This window comes from Neofelis nebulosa, chromosome 14 (genome assembly GCF_028018385.1).
Source record: "Neofelis nebulosa isolate mNeoNeb1 chromosome 14, mNeoNeb1.pri, whole genome shotgun sequence".
Classification (NCBI taxonomy): domain Eukaryota; kingdom Metazoa; phylum Chordata; class Mammalia; order Carnivora; family Felidae; genus Neofelis; species Neofelis nebulosa.
The window spans coordinates 29576652-29596654 of record NC_080795.1 but is presented as its reverse complement, the minus strand read 5'-3'; the positions used below and the strand labels follow the sequence as shown (position 1 = coordinate 29596654).

The 20003-nt window shown below is 44.4% G+C and overlaps 1 protein-coding gene across 1 annotated transcript in view; it reads left to right on the top strand.

Moving 5' to 3' along the window:
- The window catches only part of PAG1 (phosphoprotein membrane anchor with glycosphingolipid microdomains 1), a 140906-nt gene extending 121247 nt beyond the window's left edge, over positions 1-19659 (top strand). Inside the window, exons 5-8 of the mRNA XM_058699931.1 lie at positions 3866-3962; positions 6498-7099; positions 10816-10875; positions 15568-19659. Coding sequence (XP_058555914.1) covers positions 3866-3962; positions 6498-7099; positions 10816-10875; positions 15568-15936 — 1128 coding nt within the window. The 3' untranslated portion in view covers positions 15937-19659. The remainder of the gene's footprint in view (positions 1-3865; positions 3963-6497; positions 7100-10815; positions 10876-15567) is intronic.
- The last annotated feature ends 344 nt before the right edge of the window (positions 19660-20003 follow it).

Here is a 20003-nt window from a genome sequence, read left to right as displayed (position 1 = left end):
ATTGTCTTGACGTTCTGGAGGCCAGAAATGGAAATCCAGGTATCAGTGGGGTTGGCTGGCTCTTCTGAGAGCCTGGAGGGTGAATCTGTTCCAGGCCTGTCTCCCAGCTTCTGGGGGTTTGCCGCTCCGCGTGGTCTTCTCCCTGTGTCTCTCCATGTGGTCTTTCCTCTGCATGTCTCTGTCCAAGCTTCCTCGTTTGGTAAGGACTCCAATGTGACCTCATCTTACTGAGTTTCATCTGCAAGGACCCTGTTCCAAATAAGGTCACATTCCTAAGGTATTGGAGGTTAGGACTTCACCTCTGAAATTTGGGGAGTATCCAGTTCAACCAGTAACAGCTGGTCATGAAGCTAACCAAAAGGTAGGACCCCCGTCGGCCTCAATGTGGCCCGGCTGGGTTTCCACAGCTCTCACATGGGGTGCTGTCGAGCCACAAGGGGCTCTTAGACCCACCCTGGTGAGGAGCAGCCTGAGTGTCGGGGTCATGCCCTTACCTGGCTGAGCACTTCCAGCAGCTGGGGAGGGGGCCACCCCGTATTCGCAGGGCTGACTTCGTCGGTCTTGCTCGAGCCCCATGGCGGTGCTAAAACAGAGAAGGTGTCTCCGTTCCCTGACATAATTCCTTAAGATCAGGCAAAATCTGCCGTCGGGAAGAGGGTGTGAAATAGGCAGCCAGCAGACAGAGCTTACCCAGGAGGCATCTCCGGGCCCAGTCACCACCCCCCACCAAGGGCGCGCAAGGCTCTTGTATCCCAAGCAGGCTGGAGTTGTTGGGGCTTCTCTCCTCCGGCAGCCCCTGGGGTGTCCTTGCCTCCTCCTCTGCACGCACACCTCACCCGCTGCTGTTCTGCGTTCTCAGCTCTCCCTTTGCCCTCTTTCTTACCCCCATTCCAGTCTCTGGCTGTCAACCCCACTTCTCAGCTGTGCACAGCGCCCCCGTCCAGCACACAGAGCGCAGATCGCTGCTGTGGTGGCATCGAGAGGGTGGAGGGGTGCCTCGGTGGCTCAGTCGATTAAGCCTCCCACTCTTTTTTTATAAATGTTTGTTTATTTTTGAGAGACAGAGTGCAAGCAGGGGAGGGGCAGAGAGAGAGACACACACACAGAATGTGAAGCAGGCTCCAGGCTCTGAGCCGTCGGCACAGAACCCCATGCAGGGCTCAGATTCACGAATGGGAAGATCATGACCTGAGCTGAAGTCAGATGCTTAACCCACTGAGCATCCCAGGCACCCTGTGCAACTCTTGATTTAGGCTCAGGTCACGATTTCATGGTCTGTGAGTTCGAGCCCCATGTCGGGCTCTGCACTGACAGGGCAAAGCCTGCTTGGGATCCTCTCTCCCCCCTCTGTCTGCCCCTCCCCAGCCCATGCACACATACACGTGTGCACCCTCTCTCTCTCGAAATAAATAACAAATGTTTTTTAAAAAGGTGGGGGAGATGAGGGGTAGCTCTGCGGTTGCTTCTCCCACACGTAGGTCCCTGGTCCTGGCTTTCGTCACCACCCCCGTGCTCCTTGGTGCTGGTTGGGGCTAGAGGAAGGGCTTCTGTCTCTGTCCTCCTCCCAGATTCCTTCCCTGTGCTGCTACACCCCTGTCGGGGCCCAGGGAGCCGTCAGCAAGCCCCCCTGCCGTGTGGTTCTGATGCGTGCCCCAGCGGGAGAACTCCCGCTGCAGACCTTCAATGCCTGCGTGGCCCAGGGTCAGGGACGAGGTCGAAGGTAGTGGCACGGGGGACGAAAGGAAAACGCAGGCCATTCCCGTGCTGTATCCTTAACTAATAACCGCACAGCCTCTCTTCTACAAACGTGTGGGGGAGAGCACGCAAAAGCACGTGTTCACACGGGCCGTGGTACGTGAGCTCACACACACCCACCACAGCCGTCCACCCGGCTCTCTTTAAGAGCTTCTCTCTCAGCTGCTCGATCTTACTCAACTTGCAGATTCGCCAGTTAGGCCAAAGAAGCCCCCCAAGTCAGCCTCGCCTCTGCACCCCACCCCTGATCCCAGCTCTTGTACATCCTTGCTCCCTCCTAAGCCCCAGATGGGCCACCACTAAAGCCTAGCCTGAAAAGATCCAGAGGCATGGGGGTGTCCTGAAGTTTGCTCCTTGTGCTACAGAGAGAGGGAGGCTCACTCCAGGCTCCTCTGGGGGCATTTTCTCATGGAAGCTGAGAGGAGAAGTGGTGGCTAGGACCCAGGTTATGCTGTTTCAGCAGCGATGGGTACTTATGCTGTGATGAGCCGACCTGGGAGCTTCCCCCGCTCACACCTGACTCCTGTCTGGGTGCAACCTTTCTGGGATATGAGAGCCTGCACCTTAAGCTCCTGGTGTCCTAATGCAATGACCCACCTCCTGGCACCCTTCACTCAGGAGCAGCGTGAAACTGAAACAGCGGACTCTCAGTTAAGGGTTCATGACATAGCATGAGCTATTTGCTTTATTATTATTATTATTATTATTATTATTATTATTATTATCTGGTTCCCAGTAAGAAGTCAGAGAATTTGTGAGGCCAACTAGCCAAGCTTCTGGTGCTGTTTATATCAGAATTTCCATGTGGAATCCTGGAACATAGTCCAAGTGTGGCCTCCTGGGTCATGCACACTGTATTCTGCGAGAAGGATTTGGGGACAGGTCACATTAGCAGTGATTCAGGCTGCTACATGGAACCAATTGGGCATTTAAAGAAACATGTGCTTTCTGATTACTTGTTTATTCCATATAGTATCTCCGTATTCGAGCCCAGTAGAAAAAACCTTCAATGACTTTCTTCCCTCCAAGCATCCAGAATTTGTGAGAATGAGAAAGATTTGCAAACCTACTATTTAACATGATTGTTCTTGTGAACCTTAAAGCAGAGACTTGGCTGGTTATGAAAGTCTCAGAAATCGATTATAGTATCTGTCTTTGACCAGACTTAAGCCTCTTCCCTTCAGATGGCATATTTGTCTTGGTGTGGCATGCCTTTAAGAATAGCATTTTGTGGGTCGCCTGGGTGGTTCAGTCGGTGGAGCATCTGACTCTTGATTTCAGCTCAGGCTATAACAGGGTCATGGAATCAAACCCCACGCACATCAGGCTCCTCACTGAGTGTGGAGTCTGCTTAAGATTCTCTCTCTCTCGCCCCTCTTCTCTGATCACATGCACACATGTTCTGTCTAAAATAAAATTTTTAAAATGTTTTTAATTTTTTTTATGTTTATTTCCTTTTGAGAAAGAGAGAACACAAGCAGGACAGGGGCAGAGAGAGGGAGACAAAGAATCCAAAGCAGGCTCCAGGATCTGAACTGTCAGCACAGAGTCCGACGTGGAGCTCAAACACGAACCACGAGATCATGACCTGAGCCAAAGTCAGACGTTTATCCAACTGAGCCATGCAGGCGCCCCTAAAATTAAATTTTTTTTTAAAAAACAGCATTTTACAGAGCCTGTGGTATAAGGAAGGATGCGGCTGCTCTCTGCTGGGGTCAGTTCTGACCAGCACTGGGCCTTTTGGCCACCTTCTCACCTTAAGCTAAGGGGACTGATCCCTCATGACTTACCTGTAGCCCAGTTGAAGACCCCAGGTGGAAAGCTCTGCAAATGGTCTTGAAGATTCCCAGTGCCCCGAAGATTCTAGAACAATTCTGTCCAATAGAGCTTTCCACTGTGATGGAAGTGTTCTGTACCTGATCTGCAGTAACCACTAGCCACCTGTAGCTGATGAGCATTCAGAGTGTGACTAGCAATTCAATTTTGTTTAATTTCACTTAGTTTAAGTGGATTTGTGTTTTTGTTGCTGCGGTTTTAATTTTTAGAAGAAGGCATGGCCACTCTCCTCTGCCCACAGTCTGATTGTTCATGTGGTATGTTTGTTTTGCAGCCTTCTGACAAGGAGATGTTCAGCCGCTCAATAACTAGCCTGGCCACAGATGCACCTGCCAGCAGTGAACAGAACGGAATACTCACCAATGGGGACAGTAAGTTATGCAAAAATACGAGCTTTCCATGCAGACCCCATCACATTTCAAAAAACATAGCTCAAAAATTAGCAAATGTGTTCTTGCCCACTCTTGGTATTCTACCAGTTTCAGTGAATGTCCTCTCATTTGGATGAAAAGCTAATATTTATTAATTGGTTTCTCTGTGCCATTGCTCTAAGATCTGTTTGTATACTAACCCATCCATACCACTACTATAAGATTACTGATATTAATATTCTCACTCCCTGTAAGATAGCTGTTGTTACTGTCCACAGCTTAGAGGTGAAGAAACCGCAGCACATTGCTGCTTCGACAGATCACCACAAACTTAGTGCCTTAGAACAACTGAAATGTATTAACTTACAGCTTTAAAGTACCAGCAGAAATGCACTTCTTCCTGGAGGCTCTAGGGGTGAATCTGTTCCCTTACCTGTTTCAGCTCCTAGAGGCTGCCTGCATTTCTTGATTCCTAGCCTTTCCCTCCATCTTTACACCTCTCCCCAACTCTCTTGCCCCACTCTGTCACTTAGAGGGACTCTTGGGGCACCTGGGTGGCTCAGTTGGTTCAGCATCTGACTTCAGCTCAGGTCATGATCTCACGGCTCATGAGTTAGAGCCCTACATCAGGCTCTGTGCTGACAGCTCAGAACCCGCTTTAGATCCTCTCTCTCTCCCCTCTCCCCTACTCTCTCTCAAAAATAAATAAACATTTAAAAAAAAAAAAGACTTTCATGATTACGTTGGGCCCACCTGGGTGACCCAGGCTACTCTCCTTCTCAGGGTCAGCTGATAGTTAACCTGTATCCTTAATTCCTCCTTGGCCACGTAGCATAACACACACATACACAGGTTCCAGAGGGTAGGACATGGACACCTTTTGGAGGCCATAATTCTGCCCGCCATGGAGAGGCTGATAATTTGCCTGAGATCACAGTCAGTGTGCTGACGATCTGTAATCTGAGTGCTGGGCACACCTCTGGATCCACTCTGCATACCGCCTGTTGCACGCACGGAGTGCTGTCCCTGACAAAAATAGCAACTACATTTGCTTCACACTGTCCAATTTACAAAGTGCTTTCACCTGAGGTAGGAGGTTGTCCTGTACCCCGTGTCCTGCTAAGGAAACTCGGCGGGGGGCGGGCAGTATCTACCCCAGAATCTGCAGACTCCAGTGCTTGTTCTCTGACCACCATGACACATGTCTGGGGCCAGAGGGCAAAAGTTCAACCCCTCTGTGATGAGTAAGGAAACCTAGGGTGGTACCTGCCGTTGTGTCAGACACTGTCCTGGGCTGCAGGGGTCTCAGAGAATCCCAGTCTAGTCAATAAAGATTAAAACTCGTAAGTTATAAACACACACATACATACGTATGTAAAGACTGTATATCGTATATAAGAACTATATATTATATAAGGAGCATGTAAGATAAATGTATGAATATAAATATACCTATTTTAGTACACATTTATTCATATATACTTATACTTTTTATGCTTACACATGAAGAATAGATAGTATATAAAGAACATATAATAGAGCAACAGTAATTTAATAACTTGTTCACTACAATGTAGGTATCAGAAGGGCGGGGCTGGCTTTGTTGATGTATGCCCCGCACTCCAACCATCTCTGGCACACAGTAGGCACTCAGAAAACATGACTGAATGGTTTCGCACAGTAACATTTCTGTGCAAATCGAAGGATTTCACATTTGGATTTTCTAATGTGAGGTAGAAATGGTAGGGGGAAGGGCAATGAGATGGAAGGAAGAGGCACAGGTGTGCAGTCCCTTTGTTACACTGGTTTAGGGCACATTTTTGCCCCCCTGTTTCCATCGTGTCTGTCAAACAAAAGTGACCACTGAAAGGGAATGGTTTCCAGTTATTCCCTCCAAACGGGAGGAGGCCAGTAAGGCCAGGGAAGGTGGCCACCATATATGCCCCCCATTTTGGTGCCCAGCCACTCACGGTCTGGCTCCAGGGAATATCACTTTCTTCCTCTGGTCACGTTAGGCACTCTGCCTACCAGAGTCCCACCAATAAGCAATGAAAGTAACTGTGAACCAAATTAATAGCCAAGACAACTTATTAAATGTTGTATTAGAAAGATGTAATAGCTGGTTTTAGTTTCAACTGTGGTTGAAATAAGAATATCAAGGGGCGCCTGGGTGGCGCAGTCGGTTAAGCGTCCGACTTCAGCCAGGTCACAATCTCGCGGTCCGTGAGTTTGAGCCCCGCGTCAGGCTCTGGGCTGATGGCTCGGAGCCTGGAGCCTGTTTCCGATTCTGTGTCTCCCTCTCTCTCTGCCCCTCCCCCGTTCATGCTCTGTCTCTCTCTGTCCCAAAAATAAATTAAAAATGTTAAAAAAAAAAAAAAAAAAAGAATATCAAGTAACAATCATACCATCTGTAATTTGCAGTTTAGAGTCCAATAAAAAGCACCTTGATTTAACCTAACCTTGCATTATCCAATTCGCTGTAATAATTATTTAAAGAATTGTCTTTCCTCATTTTTAATACTTCTGCTGCCTTAGTTCTTTCAGAAGACAGTACTCTGACCTGCATGCAACATTATGAGGAAGTCCAGACCTCAGCTTCAGATCTGCTGGACTCCCAGGACAGCTCGGGGAAGCCAAAATGTCATCAGAGCCGGGAACTGCCCAGAATTCCTCCTGACAGCGCTGTGGACATGATGCTCAACGCGAGAGCCGTGGATGGGGACCAGGGCCTGGGAACGGAAGGGCCGTACGAAGTACTCAAGGATAGTTCCTCCCAGGAAAATATGGTGGAGGACTGCTTGTATGAAACTGTGAAAGAAATTAAGGAGGTGGCGGCAGCTGTGAACCCAGGGAAAGGCCATGGCAGCAGGTCAAAGTCAACTTCCGCTTTGAAAGAGCTTCCGGGGCCTCAAGCCCCCCAAGCAGACTTTGCTGAGTATGCCTCGGTGGACAGAAACAAAAAATGTCGACAGAGTGTTAATGCAGAGACTGTTCTTGGAAATTCATGCGATCTGGAAGAGGAAGCCCCACCACCTGTCCCCGTTAAACTTCTGGATGAGAATGAAAACCTTCAGGAGAAGAGAGAGAGCAAGACAGGAGACGAAGGAGCCATAGAGGGGACCAGTGAAACCAACAAGGTAGGCCCCCATGTTTGTGCTTCATGTGCTTTTGTCATGATTAGGAATCTAGCTGATCTTGGGGCTTTTACTGGCACATCATTCTGGGAAATATATATAAACACTTTCAGGTTCATTGAATGATGAAAGCTGCTTCAGTGTAACCTGTGTGTGGCTCTCCCCGCCCCACCCCCACCCTTCCAAATAATAAAGTGCTAAAAACTCATGTTTGTAAAATATTTCTCTCTTGGCCCCTTACTTGGATATTTTCCAGTTTTTACATCCTATCTAATTGGGGCTAAGTATTACTGTCTTCATTTTGAAGACCAGAAATTTAAATGGAAACTAGACTGTTTGCCCCGTGTTTAGCCTCTTTCTTCTGTTTGCTGCTGCCTCAAGCAGCATGGTGATCCCAGAAGTCAGAGCATAGGAACACACACAGAGGGAACAGACTCACAGTTGCCACTGGTTATATCTGATTATATGCATACTTCTATATAAAATCAAGTAAAAGATTTTATTTTGTGACAATTTCAAAACAATAGCCAATAACTCTTAAGGTTAGATATTCAACAAAGCTCTCAAATGTATTAACAATCCCCGGGCCTTACCTGTTTCTGATAACTGGATGTATGAGCCACAATAACTTGAAATTCACATTTCCAGTTGTCAGTATCTCCTTGGGATTTAACCAGGCCCAGTCTTCTTTAGTCAACTATTATCTGATTTCTGTCCTCTCCACAGGAAAAAGCAAGGTTCTCATCTCAGGTTTTGGTGGGAACGACAAGTAGGGGTTAGTCAGTGAATACAGTTGTAGCCTTAAAAAAACATCTGGAGTTTATGATCAAAATGTGAACCCTGGCTATGGCTATATAGGTTATACCAAGTAAGTCATTCTTTGTGGTATTCTCTGAATGCGTTTCAACTTTTCATATTATCTGTGAAATCGGCTGTTGAGAGCCCCAATAAGAGTGTTCATGAACCTAGTCATAAATGCAAAAGTGCAGTCTATTGTTTTGCCCTTCATATAACCAGAGATAATAAAACTAGTGTAAAGTCTATTATGCCTAAAAAAAACTCAAGTTTTTTTTTTACTTATAAGCACTTGAAAGATAAGAAGGTCAATTGTCTAACCACTACCACTAAGCGGTTCTCCAGATATCCCATTAGAAAATGGAAATACCCATCTGGGAATCAATAGTAATACAAGAATGAATAACCCATCATCTTCATATAAACAATCTTAATTTTAAGCAACTCAGATAACTTGAAATATTTAATATTCGTTCATGTTTTTATTCATGCACAAGATTTTTTCAAGCACCTACTACGTGCCACATAATCTTCTAGGTGCTGAGAATCCACTAGTGAGCAAAACTTCTGAACCAAACTTCCTGCTCCAGTGGAGCTTACATTTTAGTGGGGAGAGACATAAATATGCACAAAAGTAAAGTATGTGGCACTTTAGAAGGCTTTAAAGCGTATAGGGAAAAAAATTAGAACAAAATAAGGAGGATTAGGAAAGTGGAGTGAGTACAATTATGAATCAAGTGGTCAGGGTGTGCCTACTGTGAAGGTGGCATTTGAATAAGTTGTCTACATTTGGGGGAAGAGCGGAGGGAATGGCCAGTGTGAAGGCCCTGAGGCTGGAGCTCGTCCGGCCTGTCCAAGGGAGAGGAGCAGGACAGGTGTGGCTGGAGAGGAAAGGGTAGTAGAGAGAAAGGTAACCAGGGGCCCAATCCTATGTGGCCTTTACTCATAATGTGAATAAAACAGGGGTCGTTAGAAAATCTTGAGAAGAAGGGATGACTCTTTGGATCTTTGGGAAGGATGCCCCTGACTGTACTGTCAGATTCAACTGTAAAGGGGGGGAGCAAGGAGGAACACCAGGTGGCCATTCTCACAGACCAGACAAGAGATGATGGTGGCTTAGAACAGGACAGAAGTAATGGGAGGAGCTAAGCTGGAGCCAAGAGCTTGGTTGGTGGACCAGATGTGTGATGAAAGAAAGAAAAGATAATGATGAGTCCCAGGTTTGGCCTGAGCCACTACCAAGATGGAGTCACCATTCACTGAAATGGAGAGGGCTGCAGGCAGGCAGGTTTTTGGAGAAGGTTGCGTATTCGGTGCTGGACATGTTTCATTTGAGATACATACTGGATGTCTGAGTAGAAACAGCAGAGAGCAGCTGGATGGATGAGGAGGTTTAGGAGAAAAGGTCTGGGTTGGATTTGTACACTTGGAAGTCATCAGCAGAAATTTTTTCTTACAGCCATGACATTGCTTTAAGGGGGGAATGAGATCACTGATTGGGTGTACATGACAACTGGAAGAGTTCCCAGGGCGCAGGTCTAGGAAAGAAAAGGAACGAGCAGAGGACACCTAAATAGGAAAGAAAAACAGGAAAGTTCAGTGTCCTGGAAGCCACGTGAAGAAGGTTCAGGGACAGGGAAGTGGCCACTGTGGCAAACGCAGCGACGGGTCAGGAATGATGAGGGCTGAGGATTGACAGTCACATTAGTCACATGGTGGACATTGGCGCCCTGGAGTGTCAGAGGCAGAAACTTGACTGAAATGGTTTAGAGAGAGAATAGGAAGAGAAAAATTATTTGAGCAACTTTTTTAGACAAGTCTTTTAAGAGCTTTTGCTATAAAGGGATGAGGCCATAGATGGAACTGGAAGAAGGGTTGGTTTGTTTTGTTTTCAGAGTCAGAGAAATAACAGCATGGTTTCACGTGGGTGGGAATGATTTCACAGTGAGGGAAAAGCTGATGATATAAACTGAATGGGAGACTTGCTGAGGTGAATGTTCATGAGTAGATGTGAGGGGGCAGGATCTCCCGTATAAGAGGAAGGGGATCACCTTTAAGAGGGGCTTGAAGAGTTCTTTGGTGACAGGGAGGAAGGACAATTCGTGAATGCAGAGATGGGGGTGGGGTAGGGTATAAGTTCCTAGAAATTTCTGATTTCTTCAGTTTTCTCCAGGTCACCAGGTAAGAGTGAGGATGGGGGAGGAGGTATTGGGGCCTGGGGAGGGAGGGGAAGGTGGGAAGTAAACAGCCGAGCAGGGACCGGGTATACTGGCAAAGGTGGTCCAACACAGAGCAGTGCTAAGAACCCACCTGAAGGTTGAATTCACCAGTGACCAGGAAGGGCATTGGGTATTTAATACTACTGGGTATTGAAAAACATTGTACAATAGATACAAGAGGGGGAGAGGGGTAGAAGGAGAGAGAGAATCTCAAGCAGGCTCCACAGTCAGCATGGAGCCTGACATGTGACTTGATCCCACGATCCTGGGATCATGACCTGCGCCGAAATCAAGAGTCAGATGCTCAACCGACTGAGCCACCCAGGCGCCCCAACACAATAGATTTTTTACAAGTGTTTATAAGTGTTAGTTGCTTGACAGCATTTCTTTTATTAGTGTTTCTTCTTTTAATGTTTATTTTTGAGAGACAGAGACAGAGTGCAAGCGGGGGAGGGGCTGAGCTGTCATCACAGAGCCCAATGCAGGGTTCCAACTCAAACCGTGAGATTATGACCTAACCCAAGTCGGATACTTAACTGACAGAGCCACCCAGGCACCCCTTGACATAATTTCTTTGTAGAAAATAATATCTTCCCTAAAAATCTTTTGAAACATTTTTATAGATGTGTCAAAACAAATGCAAAAGAAAGGCTGGATTATTGACTTCAAACTATATCTTCCCTTGGTCTGTGTTTGTTTTAACAGAGATTTAGTTCATTGTCGTACAAGTCCCGGGAAGAGGACCCGACTCTCACAGAAGAAGAGGTGAGTTTTGTTGCTTTTTAAATAACCAGAAAACCTTAAAGAATAGAGCGTTTCTCCCTGAATAAATGCACTGTTATGTTACTCTTCTCTGAAAAAGCTGAAATACTCTTTTTTTTTTTTTTAATTTTTTTTAATGTTTATTTATTTTTAAGAGAGAGAGTGAGACAGAGTGTGAGCAGGGGAGGGCCAGAGAGAGAGGGAGACACAGAATCCGAAGCAGGCTCCAGGCTCTGAGCTGTCAGCCCAGAGCCCGATGCGGGGCTCGAACTCACGGACTGCGAGATCATGACCTGAGCCGAAGTCGGACGCTTAACCGACTGAGCCACCCAGGCGCCCCAAAGCTGAAATACTCTTAAGCATATGTGTGGAGGCCAGGATTTGGGAATGTTGGCTTTATAGTGGCTCAAGTGACTGGCAGATGGTAGGAGAAAAAGGAAGACAGGATGAACAGGTCATCTAAGTGAAAGAAACAGAGTAGGAAAGAAGGAACAGAAAAAAAAGATAGGAAGAGGAGGGGAGAGAATAGAATGACAAGAGAGAGATTTAAGTGCGAGAGCTTTAGTGAGCAGTCAGGAAGGAAGTCCACCTTCGAAGGCACTTAATCATGGGTTGGAAAACACAGGAAACTGGAACAGGTGGGTGTAAGGAATTTAATCCAGCCTGGGAAGTGGAGGGGGAAGGTTTTAATGAGGAATATGGAGGCAGAGAGCAGGTAACTAACTCCAGGAAGTACAATTCCAGGCTGCAGCAACAGTCAGACAATAGCAGCCAACAGGAAAGCACTGTCTTCTTCCAAGTACCTGGGCTAAATATTCACCAGCTAAACTTTTCAGTGAAGCGTCAAAATCGTATAAGCCGGTATATATGTTATTATATCAAGCTAGGCTCAGAGGGCTGAACACCTCAATTTATCTGGCTGTATATAGCTTCTATCTGGAATTCCTAGCATGGTAAATTTTGTGCATGTAGGAAAATGACATACATATGCAGGGACATCCCCTCACATCATAGGACTTTGTGTAGAGTATTAAAAAATGAAATAGACTACAATCCCCCATTGGGAGTTCAAAGAGCAGAGAGCTTTCCATAGGCAATGTTGCCCATGTGCTTCTGTGTTTCTTGCCCCAGGGAAAGGACCTGCCATCTAGCCACCTGCTCATATAAGCCAAAATCCTGGGCATCATCCACGACACCCCCATTTCCTCTATGTCCTCAGGCTCAGGCAGTAGCAGGTCCCCTGAATTCTACCTCCAAAGGGTTTCTTTCACATGCTGCTCTGTCCGTGTCCACTGTGCCTGCCCCTCACCAGCCTGGTGGCACCTTCACCTTCTTCTAGCAGTCTGTTGTCCCCACTGCACCAGGGCCATCCCACTTGGGACCAAAAAGAAGAATATATGAGAGGTCTGGAAACAAATCCTTTAAAATAGAGACTATGTAAAAATTTAAATTACTTTTCTTCTAATCTTACGTTGTTTGTGGTTTGGGAAAATAGGACCTAGTTACACTGATGAATTTTTAACATAGATTAAAGAACCGTGATTCACATGTATTCATTTTAGGAAGCTGCTTTACAAAAAATAATTATGGAAGTCACTTATTTTGGTATTTTTGTACTATAGTGTTAGCCAGTCCAGACAGACACTGAGACATGAGTTTTAAGTACAATTATCCCAATTTAACAGAATGATGGGAAAGGGTTGCTTATAGGAAGAGAAATGGGGGAAAGGAAGAGGGTAATTTATAAGAACATCATAACAATTTGCAGCCTAAATAATAAAGATGAGAGATTTAAAAGAGAAGAATTGTAGGAGCGCCTGGGTGGCTCAGTCGGTTAAGCGTCCGACTTCGGCTCAGGTCATGATCTCACGGTCCGTGAGTTCGAGCCCCGCATCAGGCTCTGTGCTAACAGCTCAGAGCCTGGAGCCTGGTTCAGATTCTGTGTCTCCCTCTCTCTCTGACCCTCCCCCATTCATACCCTGTCTCTCTCTCTCTCAAAAATAAATAAACGTTAAAAAAAATTTAAAAGAGAAAACTTGTGACACTAAATAGCAGCAGGGCTTGAAAGGAACCTGTATACGAAATGGAAATCATAGTCCTAGAAGGTAGATATCCGAACATCAGAAGACTTGTAAATGTTAACACTTATGAAAGATTCTCAACATTCTCTGCACACTAGGCTCGTGCCCAGAGACAATAGTAAGTTGCAAGTTAATGAAAGAGCCTTTAACTTTTTAAAAAGAGTGTAAAGGCCAAGAAAACCCAAGTAGTTGCAAAGAGCGGAGCATTAATGGCAGGATCGTGGGGAGGAAAGTTGAGGCGAGAAGCTGCAGTGTGCCCCCCTCATCGGTACAGGGCAGGAAATGGTGTGTTTGTCCTCTTCAGTGTTGCCCCTGAGGGCACAGAGTGCATTTCTACTTTGCTGGCTCCCCTCTTCACTGTCATCCATGATTCACCCTTTATAATCTGTCCACATTCTTGGCTTGGACGACCTTTTAGATAATAAGTTCCATATGTTTGCACCTCACTGTGAAAAGCAGGTGATTTATTCTTCCTAATTTCAAAGAAATTATCATTCTTCATTTCAAGAGTAATTTTCCATTCAGATCTCTAAGGTGAGAATGTTAATTTACTATTCACTAGACAGGTCAGACCAGCATGGCAGAATTTCCCAAAGATGATTCCTCTGGTTTTAAATCTTTGGATTGTCAAGGCCTGGCAAAACAGAGCCACCAGCCTGTAGTGAAAAGTTCTCATGCAAATGACCAGTTAACATGCGGCAGGCCTGTCTTAAGACGCTTTTGAGGCCAGCTGGAAACTTCATCCACAGTATGTAAGATATGTGAAAGCAAGGAAATATCTCTCCGCACTTGGGAAGCCAAGCATCTGTCAGGAGGCATGTTCATTTATTTCCTGGGTGTTTGAATAAATCAATCATTATGGCCAATGAAGGTAATGAAGGATATTTCTACTTATTTCCAACCGTGGTTTCTAACAATAATACCCCCCCACACACACACACACACACACACAAAATATCTCTTAATCAGTGTGTTTAATCTATCATTACCAAGAAAATTAAATCCCTCTTGATAGTAGAGGTTATATGGAGTATGTTAATGAGACTGAGTAGGGGTGTCCGGAAAATAGCCCACGCTTTCAGTAGGAAAGAGGGCCCTGTAAGTGAATTGTCCCCAGATTTCATTTCTGGGTTGGCTGGTTGCAAATAAGAATGGATGTTTCCCACTGGAGAAAACTTACCCCATCTGTAAATGTCTATTTAACCAGTGATATGCAATGAAGTTGAAAATTAATGGAAAATGAGGCTTTTACAGGTAGAAGTACATTGCCAGCCAGAATCCAGGAGCTACTTTTCAGACCACTTCGATGCAGAAAGAGCGAACCAAACGGTCTAATTCAGGGGTTCTCACACTTTAGTGGGCATCAAAATCAGCACAGAGTGCTGGGCCCCGTCCCCAGAGTTTCTGATTCAGCGCTTCTAGGATGGGACCCAGATCCTGCTGCTGCCAGTTCGAAGCCTGCCTTTTGAGAACCATTCTTCTAACATCTGTCTTCTTCCTTTTTCCTTAAAGCAGTAGAGCTTTTTTTTTTTTTTTTTCCCCCAGGTGAAATATTCTGATGTAGAAATCGAGTAAAACATGATACTGTAGTCAGGTCCTGGGGGCCTCATTCTGCCTGCTCTCCTCCTTCCCGAAGACCCAGAGAGAACCTGGTTGTCATGGGGTTATGTTAATATGACTGGTCTACTTACAAAGTTGAACATATATAATTGTTCTCTAGTAATGTACTTCAGGATTAGCACGTGAAGAACCCACTTCTGGGTATATAGCTGAAGGAGATGAAATCACTGTGTTGAAGACATACCTGTACCCTCAGGTTCTTAGCAGCATTATTCACCATATTCAAGACATGGAAACAACCTAAGTATCCATCAACTGATGAATGGATAAAGAAAATGTGAGATACATATCCACGTGTATACATTGTAAATATATATATATAATGTGTGTATACACACATGTACATACACACACAGTGGAATATCATTCAGTCGTGAAAGAGATTCTACCTTCTGTGACAACTTGGATAGACCTTGAGAACATTATGCAAGTGAAATAAGTCAGAGAAACCCAAATACTATATGTTCTACATAGATGTGGAATCTAAAAAAGCCAAACTCTTAGAAATAGCAAGTGGAATGGTGGTTGCCAGGGGCTGGGGAGTAGGGGAAAGGGGAGATGTTGGTCACAGGGTACAAACTCCCAGCTGTAAGCTGAGTAAGTTCCAGGGATCTGATACAGAGCATGGTGACTATAATTAACAGTGGTATACTATCATACTTGAAAGTTGAAAGAGTAGGTCTTAATTGTTTTCACCACATATAGACACACACACACACACACACACACACGCATAGTGGTAACAAAGGAGTGAACTAAGCTTTGTAGTAATCATTTCACAGTATATATGTGTATCAAATTACCATGTTGTACACCTTAAGCTTACATATGCTATGTGTCAATAGTATCTCACTAAAGCTGGGGAGAATTGGCAAAAAAAAAAATCTTAAAGGGCCATACACATGCCTATAGTGCTAAATATCTAGCTTGTCACTGTAAAGGGGGAGAAAGAAGTCAAACTTGAGGCTTATTTAATTCACCCTTTGTTTTCTAGATCTCAGCCATGTATTCATCAGTAAATAAACCTGGGCAGTCAGGGAATAAATCGGGACAGTCTCTTAAAGCTCCAGAGTCCACCTACACCTCCATCCAAAGCGCCGCTCAGAGATCCCCCTCTTCCTGTAACGATCTCTACGCGACTGTTAAAGACTTCGAGAAAACTCCAAACAGCGGTAGCATGCTTCCAGCAGCAGTGAGACCCAGTGAGGAACCCGAGCCCGATTATGAAGCAATACAGGCTCTAAACAGAGAGGAAGAAAAGGCCACCCCAGAGACCAATGGCCACCACGGCCTTCTCCCGAAGGAAAATGACTATGAGAGCATTGGGGACTTGCAGCAGTGCAGAGACATCACCAGGCTCTAGCAGCCCCGAAGACAACCCCAGATGTCGTGTCCTCAGCCGCCTGGAGGGCTCAGCCGCCTGGGGGGCACTCCTGCGGGAAACAAGAAGCTCTGTCAACCCACACTCTGTATGCTGCTCCGGTAACCTGAAGATGATTGAAAACGTGGAGACTGTTTAGCAGGGTCGGAAACAGTGAGGTACGTACCGAGTGCACCCGAGTGCGTCCCTGCCTGCAGGGGGCACTCGCACGCCCAAGCACATCTCCTTCATGCACCCCCGCCCTCTGGAAAGGTCCCAGCTGTCGGTGGTTTCATCCTATTCGTGAGGAAAGCCAAGATGTAAGGAAGAACTGCGTTCAAGAACCACGACCCCACCTGCCTAAAATACTGCCATTCAGAAGAGCCAGGTTTTTCTTCCTTTTTTTTTTTTTTTTTTTTTTTCCTATCTGCCCCTAATATTTCTTCCCCGTGAAATCTTCCGATTTCTAATGGTTCATTCCGAGAAAATTCTCCCCCGAGGCTTGGCCCTTGCCTTCCACTTAGGGATTTTAAGATGGTAAGAAACTGTGGTTGCTGGTTCCTGTCAGCTCACAGGCCTCTTCCAAGAGCCGCACCTGGAAAAACGACCACTGCAGGTGGATAGGACCGGGGCTGCCTCTTAGGTTTAGGTCTTCATTCCTTCTGATTTAGGCACTCCACATCGGCAGCCTCTCCCAAAGTACTTGAAGTCGTTTTTAGATGCTTTATTTTATTTTTCTAGTCAAAGCGTGCCCCCCCAGTATTTGAAACTCTTCAGAGCCTTTTCAGTATTTTCAATAAACATTGTGGTACTTCTATACTTGTTTTAGCCCAGAGCTCATTTCTCTGAAACAGAGAGCCTTAATCTCCATGTTGGGACACACCACATATTTGGACGGCAGCCATGGCATCCGTCTCTGAAGGGCTGCGGACTTGAATGTGTATTTCTGATGCTCTCTGCTGCCACACTAACAGTGTGAGATTTCATAAGTTAACTGCTACCCTAAGGTAATCTATCTAAAATTAAAATGTAAACATTTATTTTTGTTATATAAATTTATAAGATGTTTTATGTTTAACGCCTAATTTCTAGAAAGTGCCAGAAAAAAATGTATATTAACTATTTTGATTTTGTGTACAATGATTTATACTCTCATTTTGAAAAGACACCATAAAGCACATAAGCTAGGTAACTACACGTAGCTGTTTTTTCTAATCAAGTGTTTAAAATACCGAAGGTTTTTTCAAGACTTAACTTTTCAAATGGTACTTGGAGCTCCTGGTCAAAGTCATCTGGCTCACTAGAGAAATCAGCAGAATAAACACAAAGGATCATTTTCAGTGAGTTCAGTGGGCAATACTGAAATATTTGAAATGGTCAAAAAAAAATGGAAAGAACGAAATATGACTAGGGATGTCTGCATTATTAACCTCATGAAGGTATTTATAATTCCACTAAGATTCAGTTACGTGTTTAAGAAAACAGTGATGGGTTCTGCAAGCCAGTGCTTGCAAATGCAAATTGCCTATTGGGGTTTTTTTCCCCTTCATTTTACAAAAATCAGTGGCTGAAATAACTCTGATTAAGAGCTCAGCCTGGTTTGAATTTAATCATCTCTTTAGACTTTATAAGGCCAACATTGGGAAACTTGTTCACTTTTCATTTTAAAAGGAACCTGCTATTATACCGTGTGGCTACAGAAAGGGACCTTTTCCTACACTGACAAAGGGGGAAAAAAGAGGCAGTTATTCAATGCTGCTGCGACATGTCTGGCTTTTCAGGTTGAATACTCTTGCTGTTTTCACTCATTATGACAAAGGATGCAGTTGGGAGGATGGAGCATCTTGCAAATGGTAGGGACCAGCTCACAGGCGTGTTTTTTTTCCCATCCCTTGTATTCATGGCTTGATTTTTGACTGCTCTGTGATACATTTCTGAAAATTGTGAAGTGAGCTTTGTTGGGGTAAACTGGTCGGTTGTCATTATGTTTCGGTCATCCTGGTCTTTCCCATGAAGACCTCTCGAGCCTAAGCACAATCATCATTGACTAGAAGATAAGGGCAGAAATACCCTTGGATTGGGGGGGAAAGTTCATCAGGAAGGTGCCACAAGTGGGCCTTGTTCTCTGAATTCGTATCTTTCATGAGCACCGTTTTGCCTGGTGATTTTCATTGCTTACTTGGTATTAATGAGTTTGACCCAACAATCTCTACATCCTGGGGTTCCTTTAGCACTTGGGGACGGCCTTGTCACATCGCATACCTAGTATTGTGCATGCTGCAGTGATGTCCTTTATGAGCGCTTGACCACTCCAAAGTTTTACTGTATTTCATAATGTCTTTACTTATTGCCAGGGAGGTGAGAATGACCTCTCAAGTGTAAAATCATTTCCAGAGAGGAAAGTTCTTTATAAATAGTCATATCATCTTGAAATTTCATTATCAGAATTTCCCCCAGAAGTTCTGAAATAAAGGCTAAATTATGGCAATATAGCCATAAAATATGCACTGAACTCTCTCTTGATTTGAGAATCTGTGCTAAGAATAAGTTGTGATTTAAAGTATTGTAAGTATATTTTAAAAGAAACTAGAAGGGCCTCCGGCATAAATGCTAAAAGAAGTAATAGCACAATCCATGAGGGGTGGGGGGCAGGGAGAAGCGGAGTAAACTCTGGGAGCAGGCTTGCTGTTTAGACCATTGGGTACCTTACTGAACTACAGTATTGATGTATCCTCATGGTTTTGACCTTAAAGTACAGTATTTCATAAATTTTGTCACTTTTACTTTATTCATTGAAAATCTGTGCTAGTGTTTGAGTTGGACAAAAGCCTATGGCTTCTTTAAAAAAGTTTCATGTTCAGCTAAATGTTACAGTTTAAATCTGTGAAAGGTAGTCATGGAAAGTTTTTACAGTATTTTTAAAATTGAACTTTGACATCCATATTATGCATTGTTATAACTTATGTTATGTGAAATTCCACAAATAAACTAAGTTTTAGGAAGTGTTTTTTGTCCTGTAAGTCAGAATTGTAAACTCGTCTTGCCTAAAGGCAGGATCTTTGTTTTTAGTCAGATATTTTGAAAGTTTAGAAGAATTTTTATGCTGTTTTTACTATTTCTCAAATGCAGTCAGCAGGAAAGTATGACCTATTTTACGTGAAATGTTTAAGGAAATTTTAAATTCTAGAAGAAAGTAATTTTTGCAAATATGTGGCCCACATTTTCTTTCCTGTCCACTAAATTATGTCATTAGGTTTATTAAAGCTTTTGAAGGTACTGCTGTCTTTTGTGGAAGAAGGCTAATTACTGATGTATCTGCCCTCAAAATCCAAGAGTTAATTCTGATTAAGTGCTAACAAGAGGTAGCCACCACAAAGAACTAAAATTTAACCTCAGGCTGTCACTATATCTATTTCTCGTATTTGACTTCCGTTTTCTTAGAGCATTTATTTACTTTAACCAGTAACACACTGTGTGTATACATGTACATATACTATACATACATACCTATACATATTTACACACACACACACACACACACACACACACAGATATAAAGATGTCTTTGGAATGTCTCCCCTACTAGTGTGATGACTATTGTCATAAAAGCAAAATAGAAAAAAGCTACCCAATAGTTTTCACTCAGTAATTGCAAGAAAGCCTTCCTAGGTTACCCTCATACCATTTTTCTTATTAATAAATTCAGGTTTTAAATTGTGTCCATAATTCTCTTCGTTGAAACCCAGTGGTGTTTTAAAATAGTTTTGGTGTTTTTTTAAATGTGTGTGGCTCATTGCATATTCAGCATGACAGGAGGAAATGTAAATAGGCGTCCTTCTCAGTGTTGAGAAGAGATGCAACAAGAGCCATGTGAGCCAGGACTGAGCCACCGGGAGGTGACCCCCCCCCCCCCCCGCCACCTGGTAGCAGAAGCAGAGGCCTATTATCACATGGCTGCATTTTATCTCATTTTCCTTAGAAGGCCGTGTGAGTTTACCGCAGAACCAGCGAGCGGTGATGTAGCATGACGTGCAGAAAACCGCTCTGAGATGTTCTGAGAGGCGGCTCTC